Source organism: Moschus berezovskii, chromosome 6 (assembly GCF_049115385.1).
Source record: "Moschus berezovskii isolate FMDL1 chromosome 6, NW_MosBer_1.0, whole genome shotgun sequence".
Taxonomy (NCBI): domain Eukaryota; kingdom Metazoa; phylum Chordata; class Mammalia; order Artiodactyla; family Moschidae; genus Moschus; species Moschus berezovskii.
In genome coordinates, this window is record NC_142465.1 from 45,487,680 (window position 1) to 45,512,448 (window position 24,769).

The 24,769-nt window shown below is 36.4% G+C and overlaps 1 protein-coding gene across 2 annotated transcripts in view; it reads left to right on the forward strand.

Annotated features, from left to right (window-relative positions):
- SLC2A13 (solute carrier family 2 member 13) overlaps nt 1-24,769 on the forward strand; it is a 559,427-nt gene that overhangs the window by 127,157 nt on the left and 407,501 nt on the right. For both annotated transcript variants that reach the window (XM_088836975.1, XM_055396779.2), the window contains exon 3: nt 9,537-9,745. In XM_088836975.1, coding sequence (XP_088693101.1) covers nt 9,537-9,745 — 209 coding nt within the window. The remainder of the gene's footprint in view (nt 1-9,536; nt 9,746-24,769) is intronic.

Sequence of the window (24,769 nt, forward strand, 5' to 3'; positions counted from 1 at the left end):
TGTATAGTATCATATGTGAAACGAAAAAAAAAAAACTCAACATTTAAAGAACTAAGATCATGGCATCTGGTCCCATCACTTCATGCAAATAGATGGGGAAACAATGGAAACAGTGACAGAAAATAAAAGACTTTATTTTCTTGGGTTTCAAAATCACTGCTGATGGTGACTGCAGCCATGAAATTTTCCTCCTTGGAAGAAAAGCTTTGGCCAACCTAGAGAGCATATTTAAAAGCAAATGTATTTGCTGACAAAGGTCCGTCTAGGTAAAGCTATGGTTTTCCAGTAGTCATGTATGGATGTGAGAGTTGGACCATAAAGAAAGCTGAGTGCTGAAGAATTGATGCTTTTGAACTGTGGTGTTGGAGAAGGCTCTTGAGAGTGCCTTGGACAGCAAAGAAATCAAACCAGTCAGTCCTAAAGAAAATCAGTCCTGAATATTCATTGGGAGGACTGATGCTGAAGCTCTAGTACATTGTCCTCCTGATGAGAAGAACTGACTCATTGGAAAAGACCCAGATGCTGGGAAAGATTGAAGCCAGGAGGAGAAGGGGACGACAGATGATGAGATGGTTGGGTGGTATCACTGACTCAATAGATGAGTTTGAGAAAGCTCCAGGAGTTGGTCATGGAGAGGGAGGCCTGCTGTGGTGCAGTCCATGGGGTCTCAAAGAGTTGGACATGACTGAGCAACTGAACTGAATTGAAGCCACTTGCCTTGAGTATTGACCTCAGATTTCTTTCAGAGGTTTTTTTTCCCTAAATTTGTTAATTGAGTTAATATTTTCTTTGACTTATGTCTATGTTTATAACTATGGCAATGATTTTTTTACATAGACTCATTTACTAGGTAACATAGAAATTGCTCATTTGCTGCTAATGTATCATTATTTTTACTAGAGGGAATACAACTTGACACAATATTTTTAATTTACCCCCAGTTGTGTGTCTCTTGTTTGTTCTGTCTCCCATGAGATTTTTAAGTGTATTAGTCATTGATAATATGAATGATCATTGATTAATACAGAATATAGCCCTTAATGGCAGAAGAAAATTAATTTCTTAGCCTGAGGTCTTAATTAGGCAGTATTTTATTTCTTTAATATTTTTTTTTATTTAGATATAATTGATTTACAATGTTGTGTTAGTTTCAGGTAAACTTGAAAGTGAATCTTTTATACAAGTGCATATATCTATTCTTTTTTAGATTCTTTTCCCATATAGACCGTTATAGAATATTGAATAGAGGTCCCTGTCCTAGGTCCTTATTTGTTATCTATTTTATATACAGTAGTGTATATGTGTCAATTTCAGCCTCCCAATTTATTCCTCCCCCCACTTACCTACTGGAAGCCATAAATTTATTACCTATGTCTGCAACTCTATTTTGGTTTTGTAGATAAGTTCACTTGCAGCCTTTTTAAGACAGTATAATTCTTATTTAATTTCTTCTGAGTGATGAACAAAACTTAAAATATATTATGAAGTAAGTTGTTTTAACTGTAGCAGATAGTAAGATTCAGTTCTGTTTTCTTGCATTTAAAACTTTTGCATTAAGTAGGAACATATATAAATCATAACATATTTGATGACTATTGAGTAAAATTTTATTATTAATATTTAAAGGTGGCTGTTCCTTTTGTAAATCCAAGAATAGAGATTTTGGAGTAAATGTATTACTCTGTATTATTACTTAAAGTATATGAGAAATATATGAAAAAAACTCAAAATTCATAGGACTCTTGAACATCAAAGTTGAGTAGCTCTAGATATAGGGCTGAACTGTGTTCTTGGATATGGTTTGAAGGGATTGGCTTATGCCTTTTTAAGGGGAAATTCTTACCAGTCTATATAGAGTATAATGATCAACATATTGGAAAGTTGCAGCTTGGGGAGATGTTTTTGGATTTACACAATACTGCACTCTGATTAAGTTTGTTCATGATGCTCAACTTCTTAGAGTTTGGCACTTAACTTACATTCAGATGTTTGAAGTTCAGCCTTAGCATTCTAAGTAAGCATAAAGTAACATAAATCTTCATAAAGTAACATTTTCAAAGAATTTACTGATTCTAACTGCTGATTCGTTCTATGATATTCAGTGAAACGTTTCAGGAAAAAAAGGGTTTAATGTTTATTTCATAATTACATGTGAAAGGATGCCAGTTTGAAATTGTAGAGTTTTAAAGAATAAAGCACAGCATCTTAGTATTTATGATACAGTATTCCTCTAATATATTTGTGTTCTTAGAAATGGGTTAACATACTAGCCCATAGAAATGGGGTAGCATAACATTTTTATTTCTAAATGAATAGAAAATAGATATAAATGCAAACTAGAAGATAAAGAATGGAGGTAAAACTGTTAGAATAACAAACACATTTGGGTTTTTTTTCCAGTTTATTGTAAGGCAGTATTCTATATTATTAGAGGATATTGGTAAAAACCCTCGCTGTACTGAAGACAGTTTCAGAGATTGTGTTTTGAAAAATATCAAGATTCTTTATGACTGGAAAAATGTAATATGATGATTTGGCTTAAAAATGTAAATTTTTAACAACCTGAGGTCTAGAGACAGGTAAGGAAGTGATTATTGAGCTGCACTTTAATGCTCTCATGGCTCATTAAGCGGATAATTGGCAAAATGACTGACGTGTCCAAAAAAATCCTTACTGTGCTTTTCCACATGAAAATGTCTTCTGTTAGTAGAATCCAGCACCTCAAGAGCCATAAAAATAATTTTATACAGTTTATTTTAAATATAACACTTTGTAATACAATTCCCCTAGCTGTGATAGTCTTTCTGTTATAGCTTGACTTACAATTAAAACCATAAATCGTATGTATGGCTCTTACATTACAAGGCCCTGGTAACCTTTTTCCTGTCATTTGAGAATTTGAGGAAGAAAAAGAATAGAGGGGAGAAAAGAAGTAAAAAAGAATATGATGCAGGTTAACAGTTACTCTCTCAAGCACAGTTCCTTTTGGGGAAGCCTCTGGGAGGCAGACATTGGAAAAAAAAGTGTAGAAAAAAGCAACTTTAGGTCTATTAATATCACACGTGTCATATAAAGGGACTTGCCAGGTGGTGGTCAAGAACCTGCCTACCCATGCAGGCAATGTAAGAGACGCGGGTTTGACTCCTGGGTCAGGAAGATCCTCTGGAGGAGGAAATGGCAATCCACTTCAGTATTCTTGTGTGGAAAATTCCATGAACACAGGAGCTTGGCAGGCTACAGTCCAAGGCATCACAAAGAGTCAGACTCAACTGAAGTGACAGCACAGCACAGCCCAGCTTGTCATGTAAAACATTTTAAAAGGATCAACTCTCAAGTCAAAATTTTGTTGCTCCAATCTTCTTTTAAATTATCTGTTGTCTTATTGTCTAGATTTTTTCCTGTATGAAAGTTTACCTGTATAGATTAAAGAAAAATGAAATCAAAATTCATTTTGGCATAGTGAACAGTAGAAGTTTACCCTTAAAAATTATATTTTCTTTTAACTAATAGTCAGCTGTTCTCATAGAAACACTCTGGTGTTGAGAAGATAAAAAGATATTTGGTTTGCCACTAGTGGTTCAGTGTTGTTAAGTCCAGTTTGCAGATCCCTAGCCCAGTGGGTGTCTAGCCCAATGCCGTGCTATGTTTGGCAAGACTGGGAGGACAGCACCCAGAGGCTCTTTCTCCTTTTCTTGTTGCAGGGCTTTACTGAGATGTGTTAACAACACTGAGAGATGTGTAAACAACAAACTTCTGAAGCTATCCTTCAAAGTATTTAAATATGAGACTAATGTAAATGTGTGCCCCCTTTTATGAATTTTGTCAAGTAATCATTAAACATTTATTGTACTTTAACTTAAAAGAAACATTTATTATAGGGAACCTGGGTTTTAATCCTAATTCTACTGCACACTAGTTCTATATCTTCTTTGTGCCTCGTTTCCTTGTCTTTAAAATGGTAATAATAATGGTACCTATGTCCTAGGGTTGTTTGGAGATAAATAAGATATTTTAATTCCTTTGAGCAGTGCTTGGCACCCAGTAACTACTGTTTGTGCTCTGTGTTAGCTGTTACTTTTGCTGTTACTGTGAAATGATCATATGTCCAAGCTGAGTTTATATGTTCAAGTAGATTTTCATGAATTTGGAACATAATTAACATCACTGTGGAACTACTAGTGATAAATACTATGCTTATGTGTTGACTGTGTTATCAGATAACCATCTTGTCATCAGTTCGGAGAGGGGCGGTTATGAACTACAAAATGCTGTGTCTTAAATATCCATCTATTCAAGGACGCTTGTCTTTCATTTCATAGGTGAGAGCAATGTGATTCCTTTAAAACAAGATTGATTGTAAATGTTCAGTTCAGTGAAGGACTTGTTTGGTTTTGGGTGAGGAAGAGGCCATCTGATAGCAGCAGCCATAGTGTAGAAGGTTGACACCGAGGAATGAAGGATGTTTGGTTTACAGAGTTTCGGTTCCTGACACTGGGAAGGCTTAATATGAGATGAAACCAGGCTTGTCTCGTTTGTTGATAGCTGGCCCAAACACACAATTTGAAAGTGTTGCTTAGTATTTGAGGTTCAGTCTTAGTGGTCTGGTGTGTAGGTCCTGGTACTGCTAGCTGTACCAGAGAATTCAGTTTAGAAAGTTTTAAAAGGTATCTTTCTAAGAGTGATCTTGATACTAAAGAAAATGCTAAAGATTTTAGAATTCAGGAAGGCTTGGCACTTTTTCTTGAGTCAACCTCCGTTCCCATTCTTTCAGCTTGATGTGCTGTCTGGCCTCTAGAAGGTAAATGGCATTTGCTTAAAATGTGGACCTTGTGTGCTTATTGTTCACTTTCACCCCTTGGGTTTTTAAAACACTTAGAACAGTGTTTTTCAGCTGTGAAGGCACATTAGTACCACCTTGGGAACTTTTAAGAAAATAGAATTCCCTTGTCTTAAAGCCCAGACCAATTAGTCATTGTCTCTGGGGAGGTTGGGACCTGGATGCTGGTATGTTTTAAAAGCCTCTTGGGTGATTCTAATGTGTAGCCAGGGTTTAGAACTCTTGATTTGACTTATAATAAGGAGATATCCCATGTCAGGGGGCTACTTGTTTGTTTGGGAATTGCCTGCCTCCTTATCAGTGTACTCTTGTCATTCATCTGGTTTTCTTGGATTTAGAGGACTCTTGGTGAGTCTATAGCAGTGCTTTAACTAGCCTAGATTGTATACAGGTCAAGAAGCAACAGTTAGAACCGGGCATGAAATAATAGACTGGTTCCAAATTGGGAAAGGAGTATGTCAAGGCTGTATATTGTCACCCTGCTTATTTAACGTATATGCAGAGTACATCGTGTGAAATGCTGGGCTGGATGAATCACAAGGTGGAATCAGATTGCTGGGAGAGATATCAATAACCTCAGATATACAGATGATGCCACTCTTACTGTAGAACGTGAAGAACTAAAGAGCCTCTTGATGAAAGTGAAAGAAGAGAGTGAAAAAGCTGACTTAAAACTCAACATTCAAAAAATGAAGATCATGGCATCTGGTCACATTATGGATGCAAAGATGGGGAAATAGATGGGGAAACAATGGAAACAGTGACCGATTTTATTTTCTTGGGCTCCAAAATCACTGCAGATGGTGACTGCAGCCATGAAATTAAAAGACGCTTGCTCCTTGGAAGAAAAACTATGACCAACATGGACAGCATATAAAAAGCAGAGACATTACTTTGCTGACAAAGGTCCAAAGTAATGGTTTTACTAGTAGTCATGTATGGATCTGAGAGTTGGACCGTAAAGAAAGCTGAGCACTGAAGAATTGATGCTTTTGAACTGTGGTGTTGGAGGAGACTCTTGAGAGTCCCTTGGGCTGCAAGGAGATAAAACCATTCAATGCTAAAGGAAATCAGTCCTGAATATTCATTGGAAGGATTGATGCTGAAGCTGAAGCTCCAATACTTTGGCCACCTGATGTGAAGAACTGACTCCTTGGGAAAGACCCTGATGCTGGGAAAGATTGAAGGCTGGAGGAGAAGGGGACAACAGAGGATTAGATGAGTTGTATGTCATCACCAACTCGATGGACATGAGTTGAGCAAGCTCTGGGAGTTGGTGATGGACAGGGGAGCCTGCTGTGCTGCAGTCCATGGGGTCACAAAGAGTTGGACACAACTGAGCGACTGAACTGAACTGAAAATAAGCTTCTTTGTTTTACTTTTAAAAGAGAAATCTTAGAATGTAAATGTATAAAACATGTTTATCTTGACCAGTCTCTGAAAATAGGCTTTAACTTCCTTAAAATTTGGCAGTAGAATGTGAGTTTCTTTTTCTTATCCTGGTATAAGTCATTGAATTGTAAATGTCAGATCAAGACTCTTTGCATTTAGAAATTTCAGAGGACCGGAGGGCTGAAGTATTCTGTCTCCTACAGGTGGCTTAGAAAACAAGCTAATATGTATGTTTGTGGGTTTTTTTTTTCCCCTTTTCTCCTCTTCTTTTTCTTTTAATTTTTTAAAAAGTTTATGTTCTGGGATTAAATAGTGCGTAATGAAGTGTACCAGGGAAGCCTACAATAGTGCAAAATATTACATGAGCATCTTTGAGTCTAAAAATGATTCGGTTTCTTTATTCATTTCAGTGCTTCTTTGAAGTATTTAGTGTATCCCTTTAATCTTAATTCATCACTAAAGGGGGTTTGGAGAACAGAATAAAAGATCGAGAAAGGTATAAAGAAATGAACATAAAGGGTTTCACCTTTAGTACTTTTCTTATTTATTTCCTAATTCGGCATATTTGGTTTCTACCTTTTTATTTGTTTTTGTTCAGTTGCTAACTTGTTTCTGATTCTTTGTGACCCCATTAGCTACAACATGCCAGGCTTCCCTGTCCTTTACTCTCTTCTGAGTTTGCTCGAACTCGTGTCCATTGAGTCAGTGATACCATCTGACCATCTTGTCCTTTGTTGCCCTCTTCTCATCTTGCCTTCAATCTTTCCTAGCATCAGGGTCTTCCAGTCAGTAAGCCCTTGAAGTCATCTTTTTATTGCTTTTCTTTTAAGTAATTGGCAGGGTAGGGTAATCTTTTCTCTTAAATTTTTAAAGAGAGAACACAACTGAATAGAAGTTTCATTCATTTACAGCATTAAAACATACATTTAAGTAACAGATTTGGTTATTACAAATTAACATCGTAAAGGAAAGAGGCCAGAAATATGCATTTGTGTGAGCCAATCTTTTTCGTTCTCATCAGAAGAAAAGGTTTGGTTACATCTTGAATTATAAAAATTTAGTTTCTTGGAAAGAATTATTCTGTAAGTAACTTTGCAGACCTAAATGACCCAGTAGGGTTTTGCATAAAATGTTATTATAGAAATGTGAAACAGTTATTTTCTGTTTAGTTTTTACAGACAGTTTATATTATATAGCTGTTTTGTATCATTTCACAAAACACTTACTAAATGACCACTGTGCAAGATACTTTATAAGGTCCTTTGCTGAATACATGGTTAAATATGCAATCAAGTGAAATAGGTAAATAATTAATGTAAGGTATAATGACATAAATTGAGGTTAAAAATGTTTTGTAGGTGAGCTGAGGAAGTAATGATTCACTACTGGTGTAACTGTCAAAATTAGTGTATTAAAGTATGAAACATGTCTAATAAGATCTTTTAATACTGTAGGTCAAGTGATTTATTTAGTCACTCATTCATAAACACTTTACTTTCTATATCTTAATTTTTTGAGTGTATTTGTCGCTACAGTTTTTCATAAGAGATACTCTGTAGCAGTTGTATTTTGCTTTTCTACTCTTTTTGGAATTAAAATGAAATTGCCTGGAAAATAATAGACTTGTCTATTAAAATAATAGTCTTCAGGATTGCTGTACTTATGGTTTAGCATAGCTTAACACCTGATGTGAAGAACTGACTCAGTGGAAAAGACACTGATGCTGGGAAAGATTGAAGGCAGGAGGAGAAGGGGATGACTGAGGCTGAGATGGTTGGATGGCATCACCAGCTCTATGGACATGAGTTTAAGTAAGCCTCGGGAGTTGGTGATGGACAGGGAAGCCTGGCGTGCTGCAGTCCATGGGGTTGCAAAGATTCAGACACGACTGAGCGACTGAACTGAACTGAAAAGTTAGAATAGCTTTGGAGAAAAGTGTATTGAGTCAGATGGATTCTCATTAATTTATGGATTATTATATAATCAGGACTGGCCTTCTGAGCTCTGCCACCGTATGTCTACCCTGGAAAATATTCTGGGAACTTGGATCAGTAGGAAGCATCTAAGTGTCCTAGATTGATTTTTTTTTTTTAAGGTGCTCAGTTGTATCCGACTTTTCCTAGATTCATAGAAGCCATCAGTTTAACGAGGCCTAAACTGATGGCTTCTATGAATCTAGGAAGAGTCAGACACAACTGAGCAATTAAAAAAAAAAATCAATCTAGGACACTTAGATGTTTCCTAGGGAGGTGGGAGGGGGGTTTAAGATGGGGAACACATGTACACCTGGGGCAGATTCATGTCAATGTATGGCAAGACCAATACAATAATGTACAGTAATTAGCCTCCAATTAAAATAAATAAATTAAAAAAATGAAAAATTAAAAAAAAGTAAAAGGATTGAGGCCTGGAGATGTTAGGAGATTAGTCCAGTGGTCAGAATAATTAGAAAAGATCCTTGATATTGATATATTCATATTGCTATTTTTGTTATTTCTCTGGTGGATTTAAAGTGGTGTGCTTATTGTCTATTTAGAATTTTGCCAGTCATTAAGAATAGACACTTATGTAGATGTATGACAAAAGCCATCACAATATTGTAATTATCCTACAATTAAAATAAGAACAGACGTCAAAGAAGAGGACAAATGAAACAACATAAGTAGCTTTTCCATATTCCTAAACATTTTAATAATCATTATTTGTGTCTGACTGTTATATCGGCTGCTATATGCTTTCCTATCTCTCTGTCCTTCCCCATCTCCTTGTCTTTTTTAAAAAACAAACTAAAGTACTTTTGGCCTGAAAACATATGCTGCTTGATGGCAAAATGAAATCATAACTGGTTATTTACAGAAAAGAAATAACTATAAAGAAATCTGAGCATATATTTTAATGAACAGTATGTCTTTTAACCAAATATTAGAGAATTTTGTCTTAACCCCATGTTTATATTGTAAATTGCAAAATTATAGTAGTATTAGATAGGAATGGTGATTATGGTGTTTTGCGTGTCGTGTTTGGTTCAGAATGTACATCCTTAATGAATGTGACTTTTGTCCATTCCTTTTCATTGTAAATTTGTGGGGGAGATAAAGAAGAATCAGATTTTCTCATTTTTCAATTTCCTGCTACAGTATAAAAATGTCATTATTTCTGATGACACACACATATATATGATGAAAAGAAAATCTTTCTAATTTTTACCATTATATGTTATTCCTAATGTGGTAAATGCAAACCTTTTATTCATACTCAGCATCTATAAGACCACATTTTACAGCAATATATTGATTTCTTATTGCAGGTACATGCTGGGACTTGCAGCAATTCCAGCAGTTATACAGTTTTTTGGCTTTCTCTTTTTACCTGAAAGCCCTCGATGGCTTATTCAAAAAGGACAAACTCAAAAGGCCCGTAGAATTTTATCTCAGATGCGTGGTAACCAGACCATTGATGAGGAGTATGATAGTATCAAAAACAACATTGAAGAAGAGGAAAAAGAGGTTGGCTCAGGTATGTTGATTTTATACATATATTAATTTAAGACTACATAATAATTTAACTTATAAATCATATTCTTTTAATTTTATTTAGTATATCTAAATGATGAAGTGGTTCTATATGTATAACTAAGCCAAAATAAATGTATTTTAATTTCAAAAGCAAGTAATTGTGTTATAAAAGGATGAAGAAAAAAATTCCCAGAATGCCACTGTCCTCACATAATTTTTATTTTTGTGATTACTTTTAAGTCAGATATACTTGATATAGGTGCCATTTTGTATGGGGGGAAATTTTTTGAATTTATTTTACATGTAAATCTATAATATATAAAAATAAACCTGCATTATTGACCTGTCTTAAATAAAAAGTCAGCATGAACTATTGTCTAAAACACTTAAGTAAAATTAAACACCTTGTTTACATGTGTTACATTAATTTCTGTACTAATTTTTCCATACTAATTAATTACCACACTAAGACTAAGCATATACCTTCTTATACTAGTTATGGAATAGTTTTGCATTTCCCTGTTTTCATTAAAATGTTTGTCTAATCACAATTTCACTATGTCAGAAACCAAAAAAAAAAGCAAGTTTCTGGTTAATTTATGTTGATGAATATAATTTCAGAGAAGAAATCATATAGGGATTTAAAAATTCTCAGACAGTCAGTATCTATAATCTTGACAGCCTGATTTGGGTCAGCAATTTGCCAGAGTTTTATGATGGGAAAAAATAGATTTACAATGCCTGTTGGATTCACATTCCCCAAAATTGTTTCATTTTCTCTCAACTTTCCTTCTGCCTCTACAGTAATTGGTTGTTCAATGGACATGCTTAACTTATATTAGTAAAATGGTTATTCATACATGAAAAAATACCAAGCACAAACACACCCCTTTATTGATATATGTCTTACACAAGTCTTGGAAGGTCTGTTCACTCACCTCTCTTACTATTCTTTGATAGAGCTGAAGAAACAGTAGAATGAATGCTTTTCAGAAACTGGTCACTCTGGTAGCCACACATGTCTGCATGTATGCTTAGTTGCTCAGTTGTGTCTAACTATTTGCAACCCCGGGAACTGTAGCCTGTCAGGCTCCTCTGTTTGTGGGATTTTCCAGGTAAGAATATTGGAGTGGGTAGCCATGCCCTCCTCCAGGGGATCATCCCAACCCAGGGATCGAACCCAGGTCTCCCACATTGCAGGTGAATTCTTTACCAACTGAGCCACCAGGGAAACTCAATGTGGCTTGACTTATATATACACAGCACAACACTGATCTTATTACTTCCTTGCTCAGAGCAAAGCCTTTAGCTAATTGTGAGCCCAACCTAGGTGAAGGTCATTTTTAACAAAAAGTTTCTCAGTATATATACCACCTGCCTGGCATTGTCAGCATTTCCAGTACTCTGCATGCACCTGTGCATGTGTGTGTAGCCACTTTAGTCATGTCCAATTCTTTGCAATGCTGTGGATTGCAGCCTGCCAGGCTCCTCTGTCCATGGTATTTTCCAGTCAAGAATACTGGAGTGGGTTGTCATGCTTTCCTCTAGGGGATCTTCCCAACCCAGAGATTGAACCCACATCTCTAATGACTCCTGCATTGGCAGGCAGGTTCTTTACTCTAGTGCCAACCTGGAAAGCCCAAGTACTCTGCACATTAGTGCATATATTAAAGAGAATTTTGCTTCAACAAAATAATTCATTTTTATGAGTTCAGGATTGTATTAGGTTTTAAAATATAATTTCAAATGTTAATTTAAATTACAAATAACTTATTTTATGCTTCCTTTCATCAGTTACTTGAATTAAATATGAGGTTGTTTTTGTAGTAATCAGTACACTTGAAACCCATGTGCTATTAATGTGTGAGTGGAAATATTTGCTGAGTATTGCTGATGCTGCTAAGTCACTTTAGTCGTGTCCGACTCTGTGCGACCCCATAGACGGCAGCCCACCGGGCTCCCCCATCCCTGGGATTCTCCAGGCAAGAACACTGGAGTGGGTTGCCATTTCCTCCTCCAGTGCATGAAAGTGAAAAGTGAAAGTGAAGTCGCTCAGTCTGTCTGATTCTTAGCGACCCCAGCTCCTCGGTCCATGGGATTTTCCAGGCAAGAATACTGGAGTGGGGTGCCATTGCCTTCTTCGAGTTGAGTATTAGGTTATATTAAATACTACTTAGAACATAAGTTTTTATTAATTTATGTGAGGGGTAGAACAACAACTTAATTAAAAAAAAAGCTTGTTCTTGTTTTGGAGTGGGTATACCACAGAGTCTACTACACAGCTTTGAACATGCAGCTTCATTTTGACTACTTTAGAATTTGTCTGACTGGTCTAGCCATGCAGTTGTTGACACTGCACATTGCCTCTCATGACTATTTGGAATGTATAATGAAATGGGTTTTTATAGATACTTGAGGTACACAGGATTGCAATTATCTGCATCTGCTTTGGTGGTGGTTGTGGTGGTTTAGTTGCTAAGTCATATCCGACTCTTGCGACCCCACGGACTGTAGCCTGCCAGGCTTATCTGTCCATGGGATTCTTCAGGCAAGAATACTGGAGTGGGTTGTCATTTCCTTCTCCAGAGATTGAACCCAGGTCTCCTGCATTGCAGGCAGATTCTTTACTAACTGAGCTATGAGGGAAACCTCACTTTAATTTTTATCAGAAGTCTTTGGGAACTACTTTCTGTGTTTAAGCTATTTAAATATTGGCTATTTAATCATTTCCATTTAGCTATTTAATCATTTCCTCATTAAACATTGCACATTTGGCACAAATTTTCTTTTTAAATTATATACATGAATGTATTTGTTACACATCACACATTCATTGAAAATTTAAAGGCAGCCATCATTTCAAAGACAAAGTGGTTATTCACTGAATATCAATATGTCTTATGCTTGATTAAATATTACAAACTTTATAACTAATAGGATTAGTAATTTATCCATTTCTGGATTTGTATTATTTGAGTACTATCATCTTACTAAATTTTAAAACTAATCCATTGTTCTTTTATAAAGGTAAACAATTAATAGCATTATGGCATGAATGCACACAGTTTTGCCCATGTTACATGACACCAGTAACTTGGGGCTTCATTTTTGTTATTGAGGAATCTGAGCACAATAAAACATATTTTGCACAGTATCAATTTTATTGCATCATTTTCATGTCCATGTGCAAAATTGTGTCAGTTCAGTTGGAAAACAGAGTGCAGTGCTAGAATTTGCCTTAATAACCAGGATGTTTTGCCCTCAGTCACTTTACATTTGAAGATAGGCTACCTGGACTATTATACATGAAGAAACAGCTAACTTTGGAAATAAAAATGTTCTGGCTCAGAGAAGATTGAACCATGTGTTGGAGGATTAGAGAGTGACGTATGTCAATCAGTCCATGGATTCTGTTGAGATGAATTTCAAGCCATGACTTGGAGCCCAGAAACTCCAAGCAGTGGAGGACAGTTGTTTGGAGGGAAGAACCTTGACCTAGGCACCATATATACCCTGATATTCCAGGAGGGTAGAAAGTAGTTGTTTAATAAGACCACTTTTTCTTTTAGGCAGAAATATTTTATCATCAGACATGGTGGCTTAGTTTCCTGCTACCTGTGAGCGTGCTAAATCTGATTCCAGATTAGTAAACCACGTCCTTCTCTCAGAGTTCCCAGTGGATTTGTGACTTTTGACTGTTGTGCTACTTAGTGAAGTGAAAGTCGCTCAGTTGTGTCTGACACTTTGTGACCCTGTGGAATTCTCCAGGCCAAAATACTGTAGTGGGTAGCCCTTCCCTTCTCTAGGGGATCTTCCCAACCCAGGGATTGAACCCAGGTCTCCTGCATTGCAGGTGTACCTTCTCATTTTGTGAAATTTTTTTCCCTTGGTCACTTGAATTTAAATTTGACATCTCTGAGGAAAATAGGGATAGTGGCTGAATTATGTATTAATTTTTTTGATGTGTGAAATGTCAGTGTATATGAGGCTTAATTACTTCTGGGTTCAAAACACAGTTTATGACTTTATGCAGTGAATGTTGTGGCTTCTCTTACCAGGTCAGCCACAGAGATGGGCTCATGGGCCGTGCTTGGAATAGGATGGGGTTATAATGGGATTTCATCTCTTTTGCACATGGCATGAAAGTCAACCTCAAGTTAGGTCCTTTTTGCCTTAGGCAACAGATCCAAAAACATTGCTTTGATTTATGTCAAAGAGTATTCTCTGTTTTCTTTTAGAAGTTTTATGATTTCCAGTTGTATATCTAGGTCTTTAATTTGTTCTGAGTTTATTTTTGAATATGATGTGAGAAAATGTTCTAATTTTATTCTTTTATATATAGTTATCCAGTTTTCCCAGCACCACTTATTAAAGAGACTGTATTTTCCTCATTGTGTATTCTTGCCTCTTTGTCATAGATTCAGTTCAGTTCAGTTCAGTCGCTCAGTCGTGTCCGACTCTTTGCGACCTCATGAATCACAGCACGCCAGGCCTCCCTGTCCATCACCAACTCCCGGAGTTCACTCAAACTCATTTCCATCAAGTCGGTGATGCCATCCAGCCATCTCATTCTCTTCCATCCCCTTCTCCTCTTGCCCCCAATCCTTCCCAGCATGAGAGTCTTTTCCAGTGAGTCAACGTGTCGCATGAGATGGCCAAAGTATTGCAGTTTCAGCTTTAGCATCAGTCCTTCCAATGAACACCCAGGATTGATCTCCTTTAGAATGGACTGGTTGGATCTCTTTGCAGTCCGAGGGACTCTCAAGAGTCTTCTCCAGCACCACAGTTCAAAAGCATCAATTCTTTGGCCATCAGCTTTCTTCACAGTCCAACTCTCATATCCATACATGACCACGGGAAAAACCATAGCCTTGACTAGACAGACCTTTGTTGGCAAAATAATGTCTCTGCTTTTTAATATGCTATCTAGGTTGGTCATAACTTTGCTTCCAAGGAGTAAGCGTCTTTTAATTTCATGGCTGCAATCAGTTTGACCAACCATAAATGTGTGAGTTTGTTTTTGGGCTCTCTATTCTCTATTCATTGTTCTGCATGTCTATTTTGTGGCCAGTACCATACTGTTTTGATGACTTCGTAGGAAGTCAGGAAGCATGATACCACTAACTCTGTTATTTTTTCAGTATTGTTTTGGCTTTTCAGTGTCTTTTGTGTTTCCATAAAAATCTTAAAATTACTTGTCTGTGAAGTGTACCACTGGTAGTTTGATAGGGATTGCATTGAATCTATAGATTGTCTTGGGTAGTGTGGTTGTTTTAACAATATTAATTCTTCCCATCCATCAACACGGTATATCTTTGCATCAGTTTGTATCATCTTCCATTTTTTTCACAGTGTTTTATAGTTTTCTGAGTACAGGTATTTTATCTACATAGTTAAATTTATTCCCTCGGTATTTTTTAATGTGATGGCAAGTGGGATTTAAAAAAATTCTCATTTGGCATTTTATTGTTAATGTGTAGAAATGCAGCAGATTTCTATATATTAAATTTGTATCCTATAACTTTATTAATTGATGAACTCTAGTGCTTTTTCAGTAGCATCTTTAGGATTTTCAACATATAGTACCATATCATCTGCAAACGGTGACCATTTTACTTCTTTCTTTCAGATTTGAATTCCTTTTATTTTTTCTTCTTCTTGGCTGTGGCTGGGACATCTGAAAAAAGTGACTAGAGAAGGCATTCTTACCTTCTTCCTGATCATGTAGAAAGTCCTTTCAATTTTCATTGTTGAGTATGACATTAGCTGTGGGTTTGTCATAAATGGTTTTATTATGTTGAAGTATGTCCCCTGTATACCCACTTTGTGGAGAGTTTTTAATCACAAATGGATGCGGAATTATGTCAAAAGGTTTTTCTGCATCTATTGAGATTATCATATGATTTTTATTCTTTACTCTGTTAATGTGGTGTATCACATTAATTGATTTGTGGATATTTAGCCATCTCTGGAATAAATTCCACTTGATCATGGTGTGTGATTCTTCTAATGTATTGTTGTATTTGGTTTGCTATTATTTTGTTGAAGATTTTTGCATGTGTGTTCATCAGTGATAATGGCCTGTAAATATTCTGTTTGGTTTTGGTATCTGAGTTATTCTGGTCTTGTAGAATGAGTTTGGAAGCATTCTTTCCTGTGTAATTTTTGGCAATAGTTTGAGAATTACAGGTGCTAACTCTTTTATAAATGTTTGGTAGAATTCACCTGTGAAGCCATCTGGTCTAGATGTTTGTTAGTTGAGAGTTTTTGATTATTGATTCAATTTCATTTCTGGTAATCAGTCTGTTTCTATTTTCTATTTCATTCTGGTCAGTCTTGAGAGATATTACATTTCTAGGAACTCGTCCATTTCTTTTAGATTATTCATTTTATTGGTGTATAATCATTCATACTGTCCTTTGTATTTCTGTGGTGTTGGTTGTAAGTATTCTTTTTTCATATCTTATATAATTTAATTGGGTCCTCTCTCCTTTTTTATCCTATACCAGAGAACAAGTATATTCATCAGGTGGTGTCATAGGAGAGTTGAAGGCTATTACTGACTTGCTTCTCAGAAGAAGCCTGTTAGATAGGACTCAGGGAAAGTCTGACATTAGGCACGCTTTCTGCCACTCCCTTCTAGGCTACGCATTGCAGGATGCATATTTTACATATCTTTGTTTTGTGTATTCCTCAACTACTTATAGCAGATATAGATGACTTTATACTGCTTTTGTCTTTTAACCCTTTTTACTAACTTTGTCCATGCTTGATTACTACCTTTACTGTGTTTTTACCTTTATTGTATTTTTGCTTTAACCAGCGAGCTTTGAAAATGTAAAAGGACTTTTTTTTTAATGAACAACTTCTTTGTATGTCCTATCTTATTATTATATATATATGTGTGTGTGTATATATATATGTAAATCTTTTTACAGTTAATATTGCCTCAGTACAGTTCATTTCAGTCGCTCAGTCATGTCCAATTCTTTGCGACCCCATGGACTGCAGCACTCCAAGCTTCCCTGTCCATCACCAGCTTCTGGAGTTTACTCAAACTCATGTCCATTGAGTCGGTGATGCCAGCCAACCATCTCATCCTCTGTTCCCCTTCTCTTCCTGCCCTCAATCTTTCCCGGCATCAGGGTCTTTTTCAATGAATCAGCTCTTCGCATCAGGTGGCCAAAGTATTGGAGTTTCAGCTTTAGCATCAGTCTTTCCAATGAATACCCAGGACTGATCTCCTTTAGGATGGACTGATTGGATCTCCTTACAGTCCAAGGGACTCTCAAGAGTCTTCTCAAACACCACAGTTCAGGAGCATCAATTCTTTGGTGCTCAGCTTTCTTTATGGTCCAACTCTCACATCCATACATGACCACTGGAAAAACCATAGTCTTGACTACGTGGACCTTTGTTGGCAAAGTATTGTCTTTGCTTTTTAATATGCTGTCTAGGTTGGTCATAACTTCCTCCAAAGAGTAAGCATCTTTTAATTTCATGGCTGAAGTCACCATCTGCAGTGATTTTGGAGCCCAAAAAATAAAGTCTGCTGCTATTTCCACTTTTTCCCCATCTATTTACCATGAAGTGATGGGACTGGATGCCATGATCTTAATTTTTTGAATGTTGAGTTTTAAGCCAACTTTTTCACTCTCCTCTTTTACTTTTGTCAAGAGGCTCTTTAGTTCTTCACTTTCTGCCATAAAAGTGGTATCATCTGTACATCTGAGGTTATTGATATTGCCTGCTGCTGCTAAGTCACTTCAGTCATATCCGACTCTGTGCGACCCCAGAGACAGCAGCTCACCAGGCTCCCCCCATCCCTGGGATTCTCCAGGCAAGAACACTGGAGTGGGTTGCCATTTCCTTCTCCAATGCATGAAAGTGAAAAGTGAAAGTGAAATCGTTCAGTCATGTCCGACTCTAAGCGACCCCATGGATTGCAGCCTACCAGGCTCCTCTGTCCATGGGATTCTCCAGGCAAGAACACTGGAGTGGATTGCCATTTCCTTCTCCAATTGATATTGCCTAGGTTTACCTAAAACACAGATACTTCCAAAATTGACTTATTTCATGTAAGAATGTCACTGATAAATTGCCCTACCCTTTGGGCACTAAAATTGTAATATTTGGGTGTATGTGAGAATAGTAGCACAGAGGTACTAGTTAATGCTTTAAACTGAAATTAGATCCAGGCCTACTGGTTGCTAGTCACTGTTGTGGTGCATTCAGGTTATCTGTGCAGTGTATAATCTTTGGAGAAACGTTTATGTCAAGAAGATTTGCATTGTTTAATTGAATCAACAAATCAGCTCAATAATTGCAAGAATGTTGACTTTGTGTTTTACCTTCATTGGGTAGTTTAATCTCCAGCCTGGAAAGAAAGAATGTTGTAGGATGGAAAACTTATTCAGGACCCTCCTGTGAGTTCATGTTTTAAAGCCTGATATGATTTGCCTCTAGCTGTTTGGAGGTCATACCTATGGTGTACAGGAAGGAATAGCTGTATCTCTCTCTCCTTTTTTCTTCCAGTAATTTTTCAGTTAGGTCATCAAGATTCATATCCTTATAAGTCAGTTTCCTTTTTTTTTTTTTATGAATTGATATTGTCTGTGGCCATTTCAACAAATCATATTCTGCAGAGAGGTCAAAAAGGGTAGATATATATATCATCTGTTTTAATGGAGATCCTTCCAAAAGTTCTGTAGATATCTAATTCCAGCCTAATGACATTTCAGTGAAATGCCCGTTGCAGTTGATATCTATTGCCCTTAGCTCAAAGTGTCATTTTTCCAAATATTTCTGGTAGTTTTGCTTATATTTTCTTTGTGTGATAGTAGTGTTTCCTGGGAGAAGGAAATGGCAACCCACTCCAGTGTTCTTGCCTGGAGAATCACAGGGATGGGGGAGCCTGGTGGGCTTCCATCTGTGGGGTCACACAGAGTCAGACACGACTGAAGTGACTTAGCAACAGCAGCAGCAGTGTTTCCTGACTGAAAGTAATGTATATTCCTATTTACTGGTTGATTTTGAAATAGATATTAACAAATTGTTTCTCAGCAAGATGGACAACCAATTTTCCATATGTAGGGAAAGAAAATGTTTCTAAAGAAAATGAAGTTTTTGCAAAATGGCCCAGGTTGTCAACTGTAAGGTTGTTTATATATATATATATATATATATATATCCTATGGTAAATGATAGATTAAAATAAAAGGTTAAGTGAAAAGCTACTTTAATTCTCTATCTTTGTGTTAACAAGCTGTAAGCTGAAGGATCGTTAAAAGAATATATAATTCTAATCAGTTTTTAGTTAAACTTATTTTCTTAGGCATGATGACTTATTTAAAAGAATTGCTATTTAGTTCAACATGGCTTTAAATAAGAGTTGCTTTGACCCCATAGAACTTTTAAAATAGTAAAAAATTGGAATAGTTCTTAGGTTTTACATTAAAATGTCATTGACTGTCCTCTTACAAAAAGATAAGGAACAGCATTGAGAAGATTTTCTCCTCTGTAAATCACTGAAAAAGGAAGTACTTTTCATATTGCCTATAGCCTTTCAAGCCATTTTTACTGGTTTATATTGAAAATTCAGATTATTTCAGAAAGTTGATAGTTGATGATTCATCTTTCTGCTTTCTCTCTAAGATGTACTTAAATCCATCTCATAGAAAAATTCATGCTTAAGACGTTTTGCTTGTGTCAAATTTTTCTTTTTTATTCCAACACCTTGTAAAGCTTTTCTGTATTTAATGCAGATAGGAGAAAACCCAACAAAGTACATTTCGAAAGGAATGTAGTTCTTGAGTTGCTGCTTCAGGGAAGTTCATTTCCAACTTAACACTAAATCCATCATTCAGCACAAATGATAGTCTGCTTTGTAAATAAAACCATCGTCTGGAGATTTTTTTCCTTGAGAAAAGACAAACTGTTGTGCCCTTTAAAGGTTACCTAGTGTTTGGAGAAGGTTAGAGGAATATCCTGAAGAAAATGCAATTTTCTTCATCTGAAAAGGAAAGGCACATGAGCCACTCTTGAATGTTGGGACTTTTTAGTGATAACAGGGCAGTTCCATTGATGGTCTGTCGAATCAATCACAATATTAATAACCATGTTGTGGGCTATCTGAAGAAAGTTGCCTATTTACGAATGTCAGAAGAGATCATCTCAAATGTTTGTCAAAGGTCCAAGGAATTACTCTTAAATTTTTCTAACGTTTTAAATTCAGTTTGCACTGGCAGATAGAGTGGTCACACAACGTTAATTTTCTCCTTCTTTTTTTATTTTTTTTTTATTTTTTTTTTTGAACAGAGGAGAATTTATGCGTCGAACCTGGACTGGTCACTTATGATAATATACATGCTACAATTCCATTCTCTCCAATCATTCCACCTTCACCCTCTCCCACAGAGTCCCAAAGACTGTTCTAAATGCCTATGTCTCTTTTGCAGTCTCTTATACAGGGTTCAGGTTACCATTTTTCTCCTTCTTTAACCACTTTACATGAAGCCTTATAAACACTCATGAGAGTGATTTTTAATCTGTTAAATTTAACTAATTTAAAATTTTTAATTTAACAAATTATTTAATTTTTAGTCTTAGTGAGCACTTACCATAGATATATACATTTTAGTTAACTTACTTATTTTCATTTAAATTATTTGAAATGTATTTGATAAGGAGATATGTGCTTGGCAGGATAGACTGAGGAGAAAAATACTGTATTTATGAAGCTAGACCAATAATAAATTACTGTAGAATTGTCTTCACACTTTCAGTATAGTGTTTTATCCCTGATTTTTTTCAAGATATTTCCTTGAAAATGATTCCACTGCATGTCTTAGAATAAAGTAAATCTTCAAAATACCTTTTTTAAAAGGTAGAATCTAATAAATGCTCTTTCTAGGGGATGAAGGAGACTTTTAAAACCAGGTTTTTATAAAAGCAAAGAGGATTTTTAGTGCTATCTTATTCATTATTCATATTTAAACAATAATAGTGTGAAAATGACAGTAGCAATAACTATTTACTGAAAGCTTAGTTCTGTAAATGTTTCATGCATGTGCGTGTGTGCACGAACACCATTCTCTGATTTTAAAACAATCCTACAGTGTAGACATTATCATCCATATTGTATTGAGAAAGTGGACCACTGTCACAGTCAAACAGCTGGGAAGTGAACGAGGCAGGATCTGAATCCTACCTCACCACCTCTCAAGCCTCTCCTTATTCTGCTTGGCTAATTGTTCATCTCATGCCACCTCATGCCACCTCTGTACTATGCAGTTTGAATGTATGTGCTGAAAAAAGAGATCAGTTTCTTAGCTTAAGAAGCTGTTTTATAACTCCCTTAAGTTTGTCTTCCTTTTCTAAAGGAAAAAATAGAAAACAACCTCAAAAATATAAATAAGACAACCCTCAGCGTCAGCTGGCAAATAATTTACTTGAGTTGCTTTCACTTTGAGAGCATATTTTTCTTCAGTTCTCTCATTTCCACTCGATGTCATTGCCTGAGTGGGTTTCTGCTGTTCATCTCTGGGTATCAGATAACAGCGACTTCTGCTGGTCTTCTTGCTTCTGGCATTCACTTTCATTTACCCTCTTCATTCACTTTCTCAGAGGCCTCCGAGGGTTATCATCCCAACACATACACAACATCACATCCCTCTCCTCAGAAACAGATTCCATGATATGTTAATAAACTTTCTTTAAAATCTGGTTTTAGTTTATCTTGCCAGTTTATTTCACTAGAGCCAAAATTTTGTCATCATTAAAAGGAAGATGCCACCTTGGAAGATGCCACCTTCATTGACTGAGTGGAGCCTCCTGACTCTCAGGGTGGGGAGCTGATGACTAGAGGTGGGGAGACGGTCTGGGTGGAGTTCCTGAGCTTCACTATTTGATCCAACCAGTGCTTGCTGCAAAGAAAATGTAAATATTGCCTCATACTAAAAAGTATATTACATTTGAAAACTAGTAACATGGTGAAGATTTCCTGTGCTAAGAAGGTCTTAACATGATCCATCATCATTTACATTTGGAAAGTTGTTGAGAAAGACTGAAATAGAAGTACTTAGGTATTTCTGCATTGTCTAATAGATGCTGATATTGTTTTTATTGGGTTGTACAAGTGTAGAAAGTCTACAAATTAGATAAAATCACGTTTCATCTGAAAGAAATTTAAAAAGGTAGTATAGGGATATTTTAATGTGTTTAATATGATAGGCGTAGCACGGTTCTCATTGGTGGTAGAATGACTTTTATTTTGATGCCTTCTTACAGGAGTCCCGAATTTTCTCTGTAAGGGCCAGATAGATGTGGCTTTGTGGCCACATCATTTCTGTCAGAACTACTCAACCTGCTATTGCAACATGAATGCAACCAGAGACAAACTGTGAAGGAATGAGTGTGGCTTGTTGTACCTGTCTTATTTTATTATTTACAAAAATAAGGAGCTGCCCAAATGGGCCAGTCTGGCTGCCCAATTTGGCCTATGGGTTATGGTTTACTGACCCCTTCTTAATCAGTCATTAAAGTTTTTTATGATGATAAGAAAAGTGCTATTTTCATGCTGTGAGATTTGCTTTTAAAAGTATTTGTTGTACTATAATTTTATACACAGAGTGTATTTGTTTATAAAGAAACACAAACTATTCAATTTCATTGACACTTTTTCTTGAACTGTAACATATTATCACACCATTTTAGTAGTTGGAACTGAACAAAATGAAACTCTTTTCTCTTAAAATGAATTCTCAAAGATAATTTTCTGATCTTTTTTTTTAAAGGTAGTGATTAACCTTTACTTATTGACTATCAACTATAAAAGAAGTGTTAGTTGCTCATTTGTGTATGACTCTTTGCAATCCCATGGACTGTAGTCCATCAGGCTCTTCTGTCCATGAAATTCTCCAGGCAAGAATACTGGAATGGGTTGTCTTTCCTTCAGAAATAATAGAAGAGAGGTAGTTAAAAAGTCAAGAGTTTGGGGCTTCCTTGGTGACCCAGTGGTTAAGAATCCGCCAAGATTATTCAAGGGGGAAGGAACAGTCTTTTCAATAAATGGTACTGTTACAGTTGCGTATCTACAGACAAAAAGAATGAAGTTGGACAGTTACTTTATATGATGTACAAAAATGAGCTAAAAAAGAGATCAAAGACCTTTACTTAAGAGCAAAATGTAAGATTTTTAGAAGAAAACACAGAGTAAAATCTAATCTTCAAGATACTGTGTGGAGCAATGATGTCTTGAATATGATACCACAAATACAGGTGGCAAAAAAAAAAAATGAATTAAGCATCCCCAAAATTTAAAACATTTATGTGTCAGCGGACACTATTTAAAAAATAAAAAGACAATCTATAGAATAGAGAAAACATTTGAAAATCATGTATCTGGTAAGGCTCTGGTATCTAGAATGCCTAATGAATTGTTATTCAGTTGATAAGTCATGTCTGACTCTTTGTAACCACAAACACTGTAGCATGCCAGGCCCCTCTGTCCTCCACTGTCTCCCAGAGTTTGCTCAGATTCATGTCCATTGAGTCATTGATGCTATCTATCTTATCCTCTGCCACCGCCTTCTGCTTTGGCCTTCAATCTTTCCCAGCATCAAGGCTTTGTCCAGTGAGTTGACTCTGCATCAAGGGGCCTGTCACTGTTCCCACATTTTCCCCTTCTATTTGACATGAAGTGATGGGACTGGATGCCATGATCTTAGATTTTTTAATGCTGAGTTTCAAGCTAGCTATTTTACTCTCCTCTTTCACGCTAATCAAGAGACTCTTGAGTTGCTTTTCACTTTCTGCCATTTGAATGGTATCATCTGCATATCTGAGATTGTAGATATTTCTCCTAGCAATCTGGATTCCAGCTTGTGATTGATCCAACCTGGCATTTTCCATAATGTACTCCGCATAGAAACTAAATAAGGAGGGTGACACTATACAGCTTGTTGTAATCCTTTCCCAGTTTTCAACCAGTCAGTTGTTCCATGTGCAGTTCTAACTAACTGTTGCTTCTTGACCCTCACATAGGTTTCTTAGGAGACAGATAAGGTGATCTGGTACTCCCATCTCTAAGAATTTCCCAGTTTGTTGTCATAACCAGAAAAAGGCTTTAGTGTAGTCAATGAAACAGATGTTTTTCTGAAACTCCCTTGTTTTTTCCATGATCCAGCGAATGTTGGTAATTTGATCTCTGGTTCTTCTGCCTCTTTGAAACCCAGATAGTACATCAGGAAGTTCTTGGTTCGCATACTGCTGAAGCCAAGCTTGAAGGATTTTGAGCATAATCTTGCTGTCATGTAAAATAAACACAATTGTGCATAGTTTGAACATTGTTTGGCATTGCTTTTCTCTGGGATTGGAATGAAAATTTACCTTTTACAATCCTGTGGCTGCTGCTGAGTTTTCCAAATTTGCTGACATATTGAATTCAGCACTTTAACAGAATCATCTTTTAGGATTTGAAATAGCTCAGCTGGAATTCCATCACCTCCACTACCTTTGTTTGTAATAATGCTTCCTAAGGCTCACTTTACTTCACTCTCCAGGATGTCTGGCTTTAGGCAAATAAGCACACCATCACGGTTATCTGGGTCATTAAGACCTTTTTTGTATAGTTCTGTATATTCTTGCCACCTCTTCTTAATCTCGCCTGCTTCTCTAAGGTCCTTACCTTTTCTGTACTTTATTGTACACATCCTTACATAAAATGTTCCCTTGATATCTCCAGTTTTCTTGAAGGGATCTGTAGTCTTTCCCATTCTATGATTTGCTCTACTTCTTTGCATTGTTCATTTAAGAAGGCTTTCTTATCTCTTCTTTCTGTTCTCTGGAACTCTGCCTTCAGTTGGGTATATCTTTCCCTTTGTCCCTTGTCTTTCACTTCTCTTCTTTCCTCCGCTATTTGTAAACCCTCCTCAGACAACCACTTTGCCTTCTTGCATTTCTTTTTCTTGAGGATGGTTTTGTTCACAGCATCCTGTACAATGTTATCAACTTCTGTCCATAGTTC